Source organism: Carassius carassius, chromosome 5, assembly GCF_963082965.1.
Source record: "Carassius carassius chromosome 5, fCarCar2.1, whole genome shotgun sequence".
Lineage (NCBI taxonomy): Eukaryota > Metazoa > Chordata > Actinopteri > Cypriniformes > Cyprinidae > Carassius > Carassius carassius.
The window spans coordinates 32,554,616-32,569,614 of NC_081759.1; the positions used below are offsets into that span (position 1 = coordinate 32,554,616).

The 14,999-nt window shown below is 37.2% G+C and overlaps 3 protein-coding genes across 4 annotated transcripts; 1 reads left to right on the top strand and 2 right to left on the bottom strand.

Moving 5' to 3' along the window:
- The first annotated feature begins 836 nt into the window (after positions 1-836).
- On the top strand, positions 837-3,983 carry LOC132140416 (intraflagellar transport protein 22 homolog). The gene is made up of 5 exons (XM_059549199.1): positions 837-1,305; positions 1,381-1,463; positions 1,561-1,650; positions 1,747-1,949; positions 3,719-3,983. The coding sequence occupies exons 1-5, from the start codon at positions 1,276-1,278 to the stop codon at positions 3,865-3,867; spliced, it is 555 nt and encodes a 184-aa protein (XP_059405182.1). The 5' UTR covers positions 837-1,275; the 3' UTR covers positions 3,868-3,983.
- A 178-nt stretch (positions 3,984-4,161) lies between these two features.
- LOC132140417 (ATP synthase subunit g, mitochondrial-like) lies at positions 4,162-6,290 on the bottom strand. Its single transcript, XM_059549200.1, has 3 exons — positions 6,130-6,290; positions 5,562-5,722; positions 4,162-4,359 (listed from the first exon to the last, which is right to left on the bottom strand). The coding sequence occupies exons 1-3, from the start codon at positions 6,179-6,181 to the stop codon at positions 4,261-4,263; spliced, it is 312 nt and encodes a 103-aa protein (XP_059405183.1). The 5' UTR covers positions 6,182-6,290; the 3' UTR covers positions 4,162-4,260.
- A 380-nt stretch (positions 6,291-6,670) lies between these two features.
- On the bottom strand, positions 6,671-13,323 carry nherf4b (NHERF family PDZ scaffold protein 4b). 2 transcript variants are annotated; one of them, XM_059550723.1, is made up of 11 exons: positions 13,227-13,287; positions 12,314-12,347; positions 11,961-12,025; positions 11,447-11,658; positions 11,124-11,325; positions 10,900-11,036; positions 9,094-9,298; positions 8,803-8,999; positions 7,816-8,040; positions 7,291-7,515; positions 6,671-7,137 (listed from the first exon to the last, which is right to left on the bottom strand). In XM_059550723.1, the coding sequence occupies exons 1-11, from the start codon at positions 13,246-13,248 to the stop codon at positions 7,063-7,065; spliced, it is 1,599 nt and encodes a 532-aa protein (XP_059406706.1). In that variant the 5' UTR covers positions 13,249-13,287; the 3' UTR covers positions 6,671-7,062. The 2 variants fall into 2 exon arrangements, with proteins under 2 accessions (XP_059406706.1, XP_059406705.1); XM_059550722.1 differs by lacking the exon at positions 12,314-12,347 and having other exon boundaries at positions 13,227-13,323.
- Positions 13,324-14,999: the final 1,676 nt, after the last annotated feature.

Sequence of the window (14,999 nt, forward strand, 5' to 3'; positions counted from 1 at the left end):
ACAAAAACTTCATTCACTTTATTTATTCAATTTTTCAGAAATGTTACTACAAAGTAAGTGCAAAATACTGCATCCCAGCACACATGACACGATAATGCACTGTGTCTCTCAGTATCTGGTTGACATGACTGTGCATGATTTGTGGTATAATGTTTGTGTCCATGGTTAAAAGAAGATGTTCATGCATTGAGTAGTTGCCCATATGTATTCCATGAAATTTGAGGCATGGCGTACTGGAGTGTTCACTGCACTCATTGGGATGACTGAGAGCAAACGTGAGAGGTCAAGGGCCCACAGCAGATTATGGCCAGGTAAAAAAAATAAGAATCTCCAAACCATCGCTAGTTTATTTGAATATAGCGAAAATAGCTCCTTGTCACAATAAAAAAAAGAAAGAAAAAAAAGTCACAGCCACAATGACAAAGTAGCTAAATTTGGTGACAAAATTCACAAATTGACAACTCTTGTCAGTTTGCTTCTATCATGGCGGATATTAGCCGCGGATGACTCGTGTCCTCGTGTGGATATAAGAGGAAATACAACTTTTTTTAGAAATCCCTTTTAGGAACCTCAAATACTTGTTTTCATAAACCAAAATGACTTAAATTAGATTCTTTGAATTTCGTCCAATAATTATATTGTTTGGCCTTTATATTTATGCTATTTCATTAATGTTCATAAATTTAACCGTTTCTAATAGTCGGGTTTAATAGCAGGTTCTCATCGTGTGAGAATTAATTCTCATCGTGTGAGAATTAATAGGCTAATTTGTGTGGACAAGAGAATTGTTCAACTGCCCAAAAGTATTACTTTTCTTGAAAGTTTGGATTGTAAGGGGTTGTTTAAAAAAGTTATTTATATAGCCTTAAAACTAAACGAATTTAACACATTGTTCTACCGTTCTCGGTATTAATTATTTATGTATTTTTATTATTTATTTTTAATTCACGCAAGATAAATTATGAAGGTTAGCGAATCTGCGACCCGTGTTTTACCTTCTGCATAATCGCCTTGGAAACGAGTTGTTTATTACGTTAGCCTTGAGCTAACCTTTCCGTGCCCTTCATCTAGCTGCCTTTCTATGTCTCTCGGTTGACCGCTTTGACACGTTAAGCAAACGAATTATTTTTTTTTTTTTTTCATTTATCACAGTAGAAATGTCAAATTGTTGTTTAAGTTGCTAGCTCACTAGCTAGGTTTGGAAAAAATAGGCCTCTAGTCAAAAATCTCTCCCTTGCCTTTTTCTCTCTATAACGTTACTTCAGTACGTTCAAGATGAAAGTATTATTAATTGGACCTAGCGAAGTAAGTCGTTTGATAGTATGTATGTGTATTTATTTATTTGTGCAGATCACTGATTTTCACATTTCGTATTGATAGTGTGGGAAAACAGCATTGGCCAATTTTCTATCTGACACAACAGAGACAATCGGAGCGGACTACAGCCCTACACAAGGTGTAAGGTGGGTCGATTAAAAATAAAACGTTGCAACATGCATTTACTCCCTGTCCAAAACTTTTATATTTGTCTATTCAAATATAAAATGTTTCCGTCTTTAGGATACTTGAGTTTGAATCACACAATTTATCTAATGGCAACAAAAATTTAGCATGTGAAGTGGAACTATGGGATTGTGCGGGAGATTTCAAGTAAGTTGACCAAATGTAGACCCTTTTTCTGAACCAGACTTGTCAAACAATTCCTATACTTCCTGAGTAAATTCATTCAGAATTGTATGTGCACAGATTTGAATCATGCTGGCCAGCTTTGATGAAAGACTCCAATGGAGTAGTTATTGTGTTTAACCCAGATGTGCCCAGTCATCTCAAGGAAATAGAGACCTGGTACTCTACATTCATCTTCTCTCAGGGTCTACAAGAGGCCCAGTGTCTGCTCATAGCACATCATAAACCAGGGAGCGGAGCTGACACTACCCGTCCACCATTAGGTAACTTACCCTCTCTCACTATAGCATTAACTGCATCAGATCATTGTAAGGTGCTTTTATTTGCATTTTGGTTTGAAACTGAATGAAAAGGAAAATTACACTGAACAAAATTATAAATGCAACAATTTTGTTTTTGCACCCATTTTTCATGAGCTGAACGTAAAGATCTAAGACTTTTTCCTATGTAGACAACAGGCCTATTTCTCTCAAATAGTTCACAAAGCTGTCTAAATCTGTGTTAGTGAGCACTTCTCATTTGCCGAGATAATCCATCCACCTCACAGGTGTGGCTTATCAAGATGCTGATTAGACAGCATGATTATTGCACAGGTGTGCCTTAGGCTGGCCACAATAAGAGGTCACTCTAAAATGTGCAGTTTTACTGTATTGGGGGGTCCAGTCAGTATCTGTTGTGACCACTATTTGCCGCACGCAGTGCAACACATCTCCTTCACACAGAGTTGTTCAAGTTGTTGATTGTGGCCTGTGGAATGTTGGTCCACTCCTCTTCAATGGCTGAGCATAGTTGCTGGATATTGGCAGGAACTGGAACACGCTGTTGTATACGCCGATCCAGAGCATCCCAAACATGCTCAATGGGTGACATGTCCGGTGACTATGCTGGCCATGAAAGAACTGGGATGTTTTCAGCTTCCAGGAATTGTGTACAGATCCTTGCAACATGGGGCCGGGCATTACCATTCTGCAGCATGAGGTGATGGTCGTGGATGAATGGCACCACAATGGGCCTCAGGATCTCTGTGCATTCAAAATGGCATCAATAAAACGCACCGGTGTTCGCCGTCCATAACATATGCCTGCCCCTGCCATAACCCCACCGCCACCATGGGCCACTCGATTCACAACATTGACATCAGCAAACCGCTCACCCACACAACGTCATACCCACTGTCTGCCATCTAACCTGTGCAGTGATAACCAGGATACATCCATGAAGAGAACACCTCTCCAAAGAGCCAGACAGACACCATCTAATGTGAGCACTTGCCCACTCAAGTCGGTTACGACGACGAACTGCAGTTAGGTCGAGACCCCCATGAGGATGACAGGCATGCAGATGAGCTTCCCTGAGATGGTTTCTGACAGTTTGTGCAGAAATTCTTTGTTTATGCAAACCGATTGTTGAAGCAGCTGTCCAGGTGGCTGGTCTCAGACTATTTTGGAGGTGAAGATGCTGGATGTGGAGGTACTGGGCTGGTGTGGCTACACATGGTCTGCGGTTGTGAGGCCAGTTGGATGTACTATCAAAAATTCTGATACGCCTTATGGAAGAGAAATTAAATTCACGGGCAACAGCTCTGGTGGACATTCCTGCAGTCAGCATGCCAATTGCACGCTCCCTCAAAACTTGCCACATCTGTGGCATTGTGCTGTGTGATAAAGATGCACATTTTAGAGTGGCCTTTTATTGTGGCCAGCCTAAGGCACACCTGTGCAGTAATCATGCTGTCTAATCAGCATCTTGATAAGCCACACCTGTGAGGTGGATGGATTATTTCGGCGAAGAAGTGCTCACTAACACAGATTTAGACAGATTTGTGAACAATTTTGAGAAAAATAGGCCTTTTGTGTACATAGAAAAATTCTTAGATCTTTTGAGTTCAGCTCATGAAAAATGGGGGCAAAAACAAAAGTATTGCATTCATAATTTTGTTCAGTGTAATTTTTTTGAACACCCCTTCAAAAAAAGTTTAAAGTTACATATAACTAGTTATTTTTAAACCTAATTAACTTATCCTCTTGTGTAGCCCCACAGTTAAACAAGTTGCCGCTCATTCACTCAAACCTCGAGGAAGAGCCTGAAGATGTCCGAGAGGAGTTCCACAAATACTTGGGAAATGTTATGCGGGTGCTATCAGAAAAACAGGAGCGAGAAGAAATGTCAATTATTACATAATTTTTTATATAAACCAAGATAAATCTATAATCACACATAATATATCCACATGCATTTTTCTTTGAAATTTTGTTTTCCCCCCACAACTGCATTAAAATCACTTTGACCTGGTAAAATACATTTTTCCAGATGCTTTTACTCATTAACACAAATTAAAGATTTTAAAAGGACATCGTTTATGTTGTGTATATCCATGAACTCCACCATCTATCAGACTAATATTTCACAATATTGTGTCATTCTCCTAGTTACACTCACTGACAAGCATTAAACCCACTGGAATTAAAGAAGCTGTTCTTTCTTTAATAATATTTATTTAGTTCCTGGATTCCAAGAATGTGATAAAGAAAAGAAAGCTCAGCAAAAAGAACAAGCAAACAGGACAGTCCACATTTATACATCATAGCCAATAAGGCCTCCCTTCCCAAAGATCTCGCCGATGTAGAACCACATCAGAACCTCTGTGGCAACAAGTCCATTCCTCAGAGCATCCTGTGGCAAATAAATAAAAGTGATGAGAGACATTACATAAATATTCTTGGAAATACTAATAATCAGGTTTGCCAAACTATAATTAAATGTACAAATTTAATCACACTGTGACAAAGAAGGGCATCTTCAGTTCAATAAATGAACAGACACAATATATGATACAAGAGCTTAAATCAAGCTTATATTTACTAGAAAATATTATTAGAAAAAATGCTATGCTTGAACTGCAGTAAGTGTACTGGCTTCCAAGTGTTCAAAGGAAAAGGTTTAGAGCACTTTCTCCCCAAAATATTTACATGTTGCAATTTAGTTCAAAAGTCAAAGGGATAGTTCACCCAAAAATTACTCATTTACTTTTATGACAAATACTTATTTGAAATATGACATGAGAGCAGTGTTGGGGAGTAACTAGTTACATGTAACAGAATTACACAATTTAATTACAAAATGTAACTAATCTGTTAAAAAATAAATAAAAATGTATTTCCCAAATTGCATTGGCTGCTCTAAAATGAGACACTAATGTTTCAGGAGTTTTGAACACAGAATACGATCACGAAAAAGATCACTCTTTTATTTCCAATTTGTGTTCATGCTTTATTAAGATGAAATGTTAGATGCCTGTGTTTCCTGTCATGCAAAGATTTGAGTTCAAAAACAGTATCATACGACTCATTTAACTATTACTTATGGTTTTAAATCTATATTTAACCTCAGAACGAACTCAAAGTAAAAAGAGGTGCTAAAGTCTAATTTTGTGGTGGCTGTGCTTTAAAAATAAATGATAATATTAACTCAACTGATGAAGAATTCTGAATGTCTGTGACAGTAATCATGCAGCCTTGAGTGCTACTGTAAGGTTAACCCTGCCCGTTTTAAATGTTTGAAAATGATTATCAGTTAAAAATATTTGTTAGAAATTAAAAAAAAAGTGATCAAACTTTGATAAAGTAATTTAAAAAGTTACACTTCTTATTACATTTTAAATAGGGTAACGTGTAACCTATTACATTTTCAAAGTAACCTTCCTATTCCCAATACTGCATAATAGATGTGCCTCTTCCAAAGCAGATGTTTTGTTTTTGTTTTTTTGGATACTACATGCAAGGAATCAGTTTGTGTCACCACTGTCGGATCTAATAATAATTTTAAAAAAGTTCAATTTGAAATGACAAACCAGAATTTAAAGAACCAGTACTAACCCTCACTGTGGTCTGACCGAGCCGTCCAGACTGGAAGCCCTTGAGGAGATCCTGGACGCCGCTGATGGCCTTGGGGATCTCGGCAGGGGTTGGAGGAACCAGCTCCACACGGGCGTAATACCAGAAAGTTGCTAGGCGTGGCTTGGAGTAGTTCACAGCGGCTGCATATGATTATAAACGTTAATCACGGGAACATACAAAACATATAACTAACCTTCCAATTTGGACAACTGAGATGTTTGAGCTGAATGTATCTTGACACGCTGACATTAGTCGACTGTTGTGCTCCGTCAACTTCAACATATACAACGCTGCTGTAGTGCGCGTTCAGAATGATTTGTGACGGATTTAAACGGAGTAAAGCACCAGATCATTATTTGCTTGCGCGAAAATCAGCATGTTACCACAATTACTGTCTGTATAGTAACGGTTTAATCTATCTAATGCATGTTTTGCTCATTTTCGCGGCATGTTCTAACAGCTGTGGAGACCAGAAGCATACAACTCAAAAATAAATCTTTCGAAGAATGAAATTTTCTATAGCTAAGTAAAATGTGATTATTCTTACCACCGACCAACGTTGGGACTTTAGCCACAAGTTTCTGTACCGCCTGGGCCATGATTTCTGTGAACGTGAAGGTTTATTTATCCGCTTCTCTTCACAAACCGGGGCCCTTCAATGAATGTCACCTCCAGTGAAGGACCCTTCAATTGAGGCGGCGGATTATACGCCTGAATGAAATTTCGAGGATGTCGTAAAAATATAGCCTCTGTTTTGCCACCGTGTTATAACGTTGGGGAAAAAATGCTGTTTATACAAATAAATACTGATTTATCCTCATTTTTTCCTAATGATTAAATAGCGTATTGAATACATTTCATATAAAAAAGGACGGCATTACACGACCGGCTAATTGGTCCTGGTAAGTGACTGTATAAAGCATGTCTATGGTATAAAGGACTATACAATTTTCATGTTTTAGCCTTTTAAAGGCAAATAGTGTAATTATTTATTTATTATTAAATATTTTCCTGAAATATCATTCATGATGAACCAGAGACATTTATATTCCACAGATTGTTTTTGATGTATTTTATTATTGGTTGACCCCATTTAAAATATGCATTTAGGATCAAAATGCCACAATGGTGAAATGTTATGTATAGGTCAAGACGCATGGTGAACACAAGAATGTAAAAATATTTCAGACAGAAATTAACATTGTTAATACCATCCTGCTATGCATACTGTATTTCGACATCCAGAAACATATCTTAAACATTTACTTTATTCACAGCATTCTGAATGATTATGAATATGTGCAAAGGATTGTGTCCAAAATTTAGGCAATTTCATACAAAAAAAAAATAAAAAATATTGTACAGGTCAGAGATATTAGCTACCCATTGAAACTCTGTTTAAGCATCATTCTCCGGGCACTGATCTCATTGACATGATCAGGAATGTTTAATGGCCATCCACACTATTACTATACGTGGACTAAGTGCTGTCATCAGACAAGTCAACAGTCTTCACTGCTGGTGGTTCAGCAGCACTTGAAACATTTTCCTCCACCTGTAACAAATACATGAACTTATATAAATAAAGTGCATGTGATGAATAATGTTTTTGCTTATGAGTTGTGAAAACATTTAGTGTTTGTGGTTTAATCACACTTAATGCAATTAATCAGCACTAGGTTAGTTATATAAATATGTTATTGCATACCTCAGAGATAGGTACTAGTTTGTTCACAGTGATTGGCTTCCCATTTTTCTTTAGCAAGTCATAACCTTTCTGATCTACTACTAGTAAAGAAAGAGCATCTCCTCCTCTCTTCACATTTAAGATCACATCTTCCACAGACTCTTTCTCCACATTCTGTCCATTCACTTCCACCACCACATCACCCTGAAGGAGCCCTGACATCTCTCCTGGGCCTCCTGCTGCTACCTAAAGTGTAAATATAATAAAAACAGAAAAGTTTGTTAGTCAAATTTACTTTAAATTATGTATTTTAAACTTATAGTGTATCAAAGCATTTACAATAGTGTTCTATAATTTCTAACAGATGACCCCCTGCATATTAGGCTATATACAGTTCACTGTGTGGCCTAGAGCTGATTTTCCAAGCATATAGTTCTGTGAAGAATCCCCATCAATGAGTGAGTCTGGAACATTTCTATTCAGTCCTAACCTCTGAAGTCAGTATCGTCTAAAGACTGATTTGGCAGTGAATAGGCTTCATTGTACCTGGCTGATGAAGGTGCCAGGTTTCTGTTGGACACAGCCCAAATGGAACCCAAAACCAGCAGAGCCTCTCTCCAGAATACAGCGTCTAACATTAGGGTTGATCTGCACATCCTCCTGAGGCTCAACAGGGGGCAATGCAGGCTTCACAGTCACTGGGATTTCCTTTTTCTCCTCAGGGTTACCAGATGTAACATCCACAAAGAACACCAAGGGAGAGAGTCCCAACTGAGGATAAATAATATATGACATTTAACAGTAGACAAACAGGCATAAGGAAAATTTGTTCTTAAATTCTTCCTTTTATTGTATTATAATGGTCTAATTGTGATTTTTCAGATAGGGGAACTTTTAAAAAAAGTTTAATTAGTATAGGATAGATTTTATTATCTTTAAAAGTTTCATAGTATCATAAGTTCAAATCATAAGGATTTTTAATAATTTTTTTAATTAAAAAAAGTATTTTCATTGCGTACGTATTTGTATACAATTTGAGTTTTCTATAACAATGAGCTGCTGTAACCAATACTGCTGTCGCGAACATACTGTAACACCAAGCATCTCAAAGAACAATTTTGTTTTTATAAAATAAAATAAAATATTTGGTTTTGATGGAAATGAGAAGAAACACATGTACACATGCACATATCTACATTTCATATTTGTTTTTAAAGTGTTATTACCAAATGCATTAGAATTTGAGAACTTTTTTCTTTTCAAAGGAAAGTTGCATTGACTGCTTAGTTGTTGTTTTAGAAAATCCAGTCTTTTTTTTTTCAAAAGCTGAAATATAGGTACCATCACACTCAATATCACATATACAAATCACCACACACTATATTAATATTCAGTTTGGTTGATCAAGTCCATAATCAGATCTGCATTCAAGTGACAATTTTCTTCTTGCCATGAGAAATGAATTTCAAGAAGTGCCCTTAACTGAAGAATCATCCCCATATTAGTATTACTGTTCTCACTCTGTATATTTACCTTAGTGTAGAAGTCCTGGCCCTGAGGTGGCATAGTCGTGAGGGTGACCTGCTGTCCACTCTGTCTGATTTTGCTGACAACTTGATTATGACTCAGTGACTCTGTGGACTCTCCATTCACTTCAAGAAGCATCTCTCCTTCTTTAACACTTCCAAGTTCAGCAGGGCTGCCCTTATCCACCTCTGTCACCATGTGGACTGTATAAACCAAACATAAATATACAGTCTGCAATTCGTCTGTGTGGATGTATGCCAAAGTATGAGTGCATGTCAAAGTGTGTCTGCCTCTCACCACTGCGTCCCGTTCCAGTCTTTTCCTGCCTGAGCAGGAAGCCGTACCCTTCTGGCCCCAGCACCAGATGCAGTCTGCGAGGTCGATATGGCATGTTCTCTGCATCAGCCATGGCTGGGAGAATAGGCATTTTCCTGCGGGCATAACTCTTCTCATTGTCACTGTCAATCACCAACATTGTCATGTGATTGTTGCACTTCTTCACCTGTAAATAGCATCACTTGAGATGAAAGTACACCATAACACCATAAAAGATCTAAATGTTACTCATGACAAGACATTTAATTAGTTAATTGTGAGTGAAAAACTGTAAATGATTTAACATTGTATTATGTAATTTTACTGTAAAATAATGTAAAATGTAGTAAAAGTGCATTCCCTGAGGTCACGGCGTAACACAGCACATGATAATAATTTTAATGTTTTAATATTGTTATTTTTGTAAACAGTAACATACATTATGGCTTTTGTTGTTACATTTTCTTTTATTTAGGTAATGTTTATTGTACATTTACATTTAAGTCATTTGATAAGTGACTTACAAATAAGGATGATGGAAGCAATGAAAATCAGCGAAAGAGCAATAATATGCAAGTGCTAAAACAAGTCTCAGTTAGCTTAATACAGTACTTGTAGCAAGTTTTTTTTAAATCATATAATAAATAAAGAGAAAACAGAATAGAAAAAGAATAGAGTGAGCAAGTGTTAAAGGCCTTTTTTTCTATTGTTAATTGTATAATAAATAATAAGAAACAGATAGAATACAAAAAGATTAGAGAAGTTACTGTTAGTTAGTTTTTTTTTGTTTTTTTTTAAGAAAACAAGCAATTAATAAATAAATAGAGTGCAAGTCTAAAAGGAACAACATAAATTTTAAAGGTTTGATAGAACTGGCTTGAAGACCTGGCAAGAGAGCATTATAATAGTCTAGTCTAGACAGAACAAGAGCTTGAACAAGGAGTTATGAAGCATGTTCCGAAAGAAAGGGCCTAATTTTCCAGAGTTTTGTTCAGCAATGTTGCCTGAGAAAGTCAGCTGATCATCAATCATAATTCCAAGATTTCTGACTGTTTTTATAGGAGTTATGGTTGATGTGCCTAATTGTATGGTGCAATTGTAATGAAACGATTGGTTTGAAGGAACCATAAGCAGTTCTGTCTTGGCAAGGTTGAGTTGAAGGTGATGGTCTTTCATCCAGCAAGAAATGTCTGTTAGACAAGCTGAGATTTAAGTAGCTATCGCCGGATCATCAGGATGGAATGAGAGATAGAGTTGAGTGTCATCAGCATAGCAGTGGTATGAAAAGCCATGTTTCTGAATGACAGAACCTAGTGATGCCATGTAGACAGAGAAGAGAAGTGGTCCAAGATTTGAGCCCTGAGGCACCCCAGTAGTTAGATGTGACACCTCACCTCACCAAGATAGGTGAAGGACCTATCTGAGAGGTAAGACTTAAACCACTGGAGTGCGGTTCCTGATATGCCCTTTGAGAATAGGGTTGACAGGAGGATCTGAAGGTAGCGGACAGACCAGCAAGATAAGTATTGAAGATTTGGAATCCGCTTTTGCCATTCTTAGGGCTTCAACAACTGAGAGCAAGGCAGTCTCGGTTGAATGTCCACTTCTGAAACCAGACTAGTATTATAGTACAGTATAGTACTTGATGAAATATGTGGTTAAGCTGTGGAACATAGACGTAACAATATGCCACCCAGTAATATCTGAAGCATTCTGGCAAACACTGCTAACAAATCTTTACCATATATTTTACATTTTTACATTTATCTAAAGCAAGTCCATATTTACCATTCTGCTGATGGCAGAGTGTGTTAGTTCAGAGACCATGGCACCATCTATCCAAATCAGACGTTCCCCTTTCTTCACTCCTGCTTTCTCTGCAGAACCTCCTTTCACTGAGCTTACTGTAAATTTCCCTTTCTCGCCTATACATCAGAGATGAGAGAGTATTTCTATAACAACACTACAGAAAGGTCTGATTTTTAATTTTTTTATATGTATATATGTTCTACCTTCCACTGGCTGTATGTTTAGGCCCAGGCCAGGTGCATCTCTCGTGATGTGGCAGAGACGAGGAGGCCTCCATCCTTCCCCACGGCTAGCTTTAGCCAGCTCTCTAAGGTCACGACCCTCAGACACAGCCTGCTCGTACGCCTTTTCATCTAACACCAGGAAGCATAAGTGTGATCCACTCACCTGAATCCTGTGTGCCACCTGGGAGCGAAACAAACAAAACTAAAACACTCTGTTACAAAGCCTGACACAAAAAAACAGATGCTTATAGTTATGATAAACTTCATACAGCAATTCCAAAATAAAGGTCATGACCTCTCACCTCCATGTGTTCCACATTGTCAACAAACATCTCATTGACTTCAAGCAGGCGGTCCCCATCCTTGAGCCCACTCCTCTCTGCCACTCCCAGTGAATCCAGCTGTCTAATTATGTGACCCTGCTTCCCTTTTTCCACACGCAGACGGAAGCCAAAAGTTTCTCCTTCTTCCTTCTTCAGCACACACACACGTGGCGAGGGCTTTGATGCAGTCTCTGTCAGCCAAGAAATGATATAGTAAATTTTAAACTATTTGTTACTAATAATCCTGTGCTATAGATTAAGGATTCCCAAACATTTTTGTTAGCCAAATCTATTTGATCTAATTTATAAACCCCCTGCAGTTCCCTCATGAAATCCAGCTTGGGAAACCCTGGTATAAAAACCTTCCTTTGTGGTATGAGTAAAAAATGAATATAAATCCAAATAAATGATAAATTATACAATAAAATGCATGAAATGTTCATTCATATGTAGAAGCTAACAATATTAATAATAATAATAACAACACACTAACCTGTATCATCTGAAGTCACCATGGCTGGATTGTCTATTCCCTCCTTGGGATTGAAGGTAAACCTCCTTAGTGAACATAAGAACAGGTTAAGGATTTAGTTTATGCCCACTGATAAGTTCTGTACACAACAGCCAATGAGATCCAGTGCACCACCATAAACAAGTCAATAATCCCTCCACACAGGTACTTCAACAATAGTTTTTTAGATAGTACACTTAGATGAAGCCATAAGGCGAGGCGAGGTGTGTCTGTCCATGTGCATGCTTATCAAAGCAGAAAGCACAAAGTCAAAAGCTACAGTCGATGTGGATGTGTGTCTCTGAAGGGACACGAGTCATAAAATCATTACTTACTCTGTCAGCTCCATGCTGTCCCATAGCACTGCAACTAAAATAATGAGTGATAGAGGAACATGAAATGTTTATGACCTCACAGCAAGGCCAAACACACCTCGAATTCCTGGATAAAAAACATTCCTAGTTCTGAGTCAAGATCAGTCATTTTGCTTTAAAGATTACATTTAACCTCGGGATTTCTCAAACAGATCTTGACTCAGAAAATGTGGCTATAGCTCATCTGCTCTGACTTCCCTTTATACATTAGATTGGTCATCCATAGTGAAAACGTGATGTTTGTTAGCCAGAAATAATAAAAATAGTGTTAAAAATATGCTTTGGATGCTTGCATTGTTGGCAATACTGAGGCTGCTATCTATTGCCAGTCAACTAGGGATTTTTTATTGTTGACAATAACAGCTTTATATTGAGGTACAGCACATGTCAAGAATGAATCATCATGAACGTCACCACATTCTGAACATTACTTAATTCTTAAGTCAGATTTACTCATTACTTCGGTAAATTTAAAAAACTAGAAATGTAATAATTATGAAGAATTTATATCATAGAGACTGGCTGTATTTTGTCCTTAACAACGATAAATGAACAGAGCCCATGGCCTTGAGTTCACACAAACACTCAACCGCTGATGGAGTGACCATGATTTACTAATAGCCATGATTTAACCTAATAGTCAAATATTTTCTTTTTTTCAATTCAAAATAAAATAAAATAAAAGTAATTTAGGATTATCCATGATCATGCATATACAACATTTTTGCATAAATTCCACTCAAATAACTGCAGGCCTGTTTTGATTTAACAGCGAGCATCAACATGCAGTGTACAAATGAAATAAATAAAAAAATAGATGGAAAAAAAAAATTAAATGGTGTAAAGCATATTTGCATAATTGAGCCAAAGGTACCTGAGCTGTTTCTTTGTCTCATAGTCGGTGGAAGATGTAAGTTTCAGGAACATATTGAACTGATATACTTCTCTCATGTGTTCTTTGTCCTGCTCCACTTTTAATGGTTAATCTGACTGTGTGCTCACAAAGAGGGGCATTTTGTTCTTGACCCCTGGGTGTAAAACCCACACACAGTCATTCTCTGTAAATTGCACACCAGCAGTGAACAAAACATCTCTCCCTGAACTTTACTGCATGGTTCTATTGCAAGGACTATTCATTGGCTTATACAATTGCTTAAAAACAGCAAATTGTGAATACATTTTTGTCTAGGTATAAGAGATGGAAGGCCTATAAGGGGAAGCAAATTGGAAGGTGGGCAGGACAGAAGACTCGTCCAGAACTGTCAATATGTTTCCTCTTAAGGACACAGTGGTAACCTGCCAACTGCAAATGTGCCATGAAACGAAAGGCTCAGCTAAGATTAAAGTTTTTAGTATAATCAGGATAATTAGAAGGACAGTGAAACCAGTGTAATCTTCAAGGTTCAAGGACATTCTGAGACCATCCTAACACAATTCAGAGGTCCTGATGGTATCAATGACAGCAAGCATTTAGATAAGACTTATGCTACCATATTATTTATCTGTACAAATTGGATTCATAACAACATACATTAGAAAAAAAGTTGAATTTATACACTAAATATTAAATAAAAATCTTTGTAATGGATAATCCAAAAATCTAATTCTGTCATAATTTACTCACTCTCATTTTGCTCCAAACCTTTATGTATTTTTACAGCCTGGTCTCATTGGTTATATGTAGGTATTAATATGTTACATTTACAAGCACAAAACATACATTTTTGTACATTGTTATTGAGTCTAAAACTTACAAATTAGACATATTTTAATGTTTAAAATGTACAAATCGCTATGTATTTTTTAGCTAAAAAAAACATAAAATATTTAAGTATATTTTATTAAGATATTCGGAATCTTATCAATGCATTTTTATAATTTTATCAATTAGCGATTTAGATTTTTAGACCCTTTAAAGGGTTAGTTCACCCAAAAATGAAAATTAGGCTGCATTTTACCATAGACAGTTTATAAGTGACATGCCACTTCCTCAAGCCTCAATTCAACTATATAAGGAAAACCTGTAACGGCAAAGATGGCGGTTGTGTGCACATGTCCCGCCCCTCCCACTGGAATGTCAATCATCTGCTTTTAACAGTCAAGCCGGGAAACGTTTAAGCCTATCGTCTGGTTCCACTGACATATGCGCACAGTTGAGGAACCCTTGCGCATGCGTAGTAAAGGTATAACTTGTGGGGAAAAAGGTGTTTTAAACCTTATTTTGGGGCAAAGTCATCAAAACTTTTCAGCGATTTTTATCATATTTCACTGCTGTTTCTATACATGCTGTTTTTATGTCCCGATGACCAGTGAAAGTGCAACTCTGACTCTCTGCCCATTCATTTAGGTAGGACCAGGTCTTTTTAGTCTGAAATAGCTGCCCAGAGTCATAGCCAAGATGGTGGCACGACTTGCCTGAAAGGACTTTGATTTTACTCACCCTTGATTCATTCTAGGTGTATATAGCTTTCTTCTTTCAGACGATTTAAGTCAGAGTTATATTAAAAATTTTCTTTGATCTTTCAAGCTGTTTCATGGCACTCAGTGGGTGTTGCATTGCTTCAATCCAAAAGACGTGAAATAAAAAGCACCCGTCCATAAAAAAAAAGTGTCTCACATGGCTCCGGGTGCTGAACAAAGGCTTCTT

Coding starts and splice junctions, on each gene's coding strand:
- LOC132140417 (XM_059549200.1), bottom strand. CDS start 6,181: ATGGCCCAGGCGGTACAGAAACTTGTGGCTAAAGTCCCAACGTTGGTC. Junction 5,723..6,129: donor AGTCCCAACGTTGGTCGGTG/GTAAGAATAATC, acceptor AATCATATGCAG/CCGCTGTGAACTACTCCAAG. Junction 4,360..5,561: donor TCGGTCAGACCACAGTGAGG/GTTAGTACTGGT, acceptor TATTTGCCACAG/GATGCTCTGAGGAATGGACT.
- LOC132140416 (XM_059549199.1), top strand. CDS start 1,276: ATGAAAGTATTATTAATTGGACCTAGCGAA. Junction 1,306..1,380: donor TATTAATTGGACCTAGCGAA/GTAAGTCGTTTG, acceptor TCGTATTGATAG/TGTGGGAAAACAGCATTGGC. Junction 1,651..1,746: donor GATTGTGCGGGAGATTTCAA/GTAAGTTGACCA, acceptor GTATGTGCACAG/ATTTGAATCATGCTGGCCAG.
- nherf4b (XM_059550722.1), bottom strand. CDS start 13,303: ATGAGAGAAGTATATCAGTTCAATATGTTCCTGAAACTTACATCTTCC. Junction 11,326..11,446: donor ACAATGTGGAACACATGGAG/GTGAGAGGTCAT, acceptor TTTCGCTCCCAG/GTGGCACACAGGATTCAGGT. Junction 9,000..9,093: donor GACTGGAACGGGACGCAGTG/GTGAGAGGCAGA, acceptor TGGTTTATACAG/TCCACATGGTGACAGAGGTG.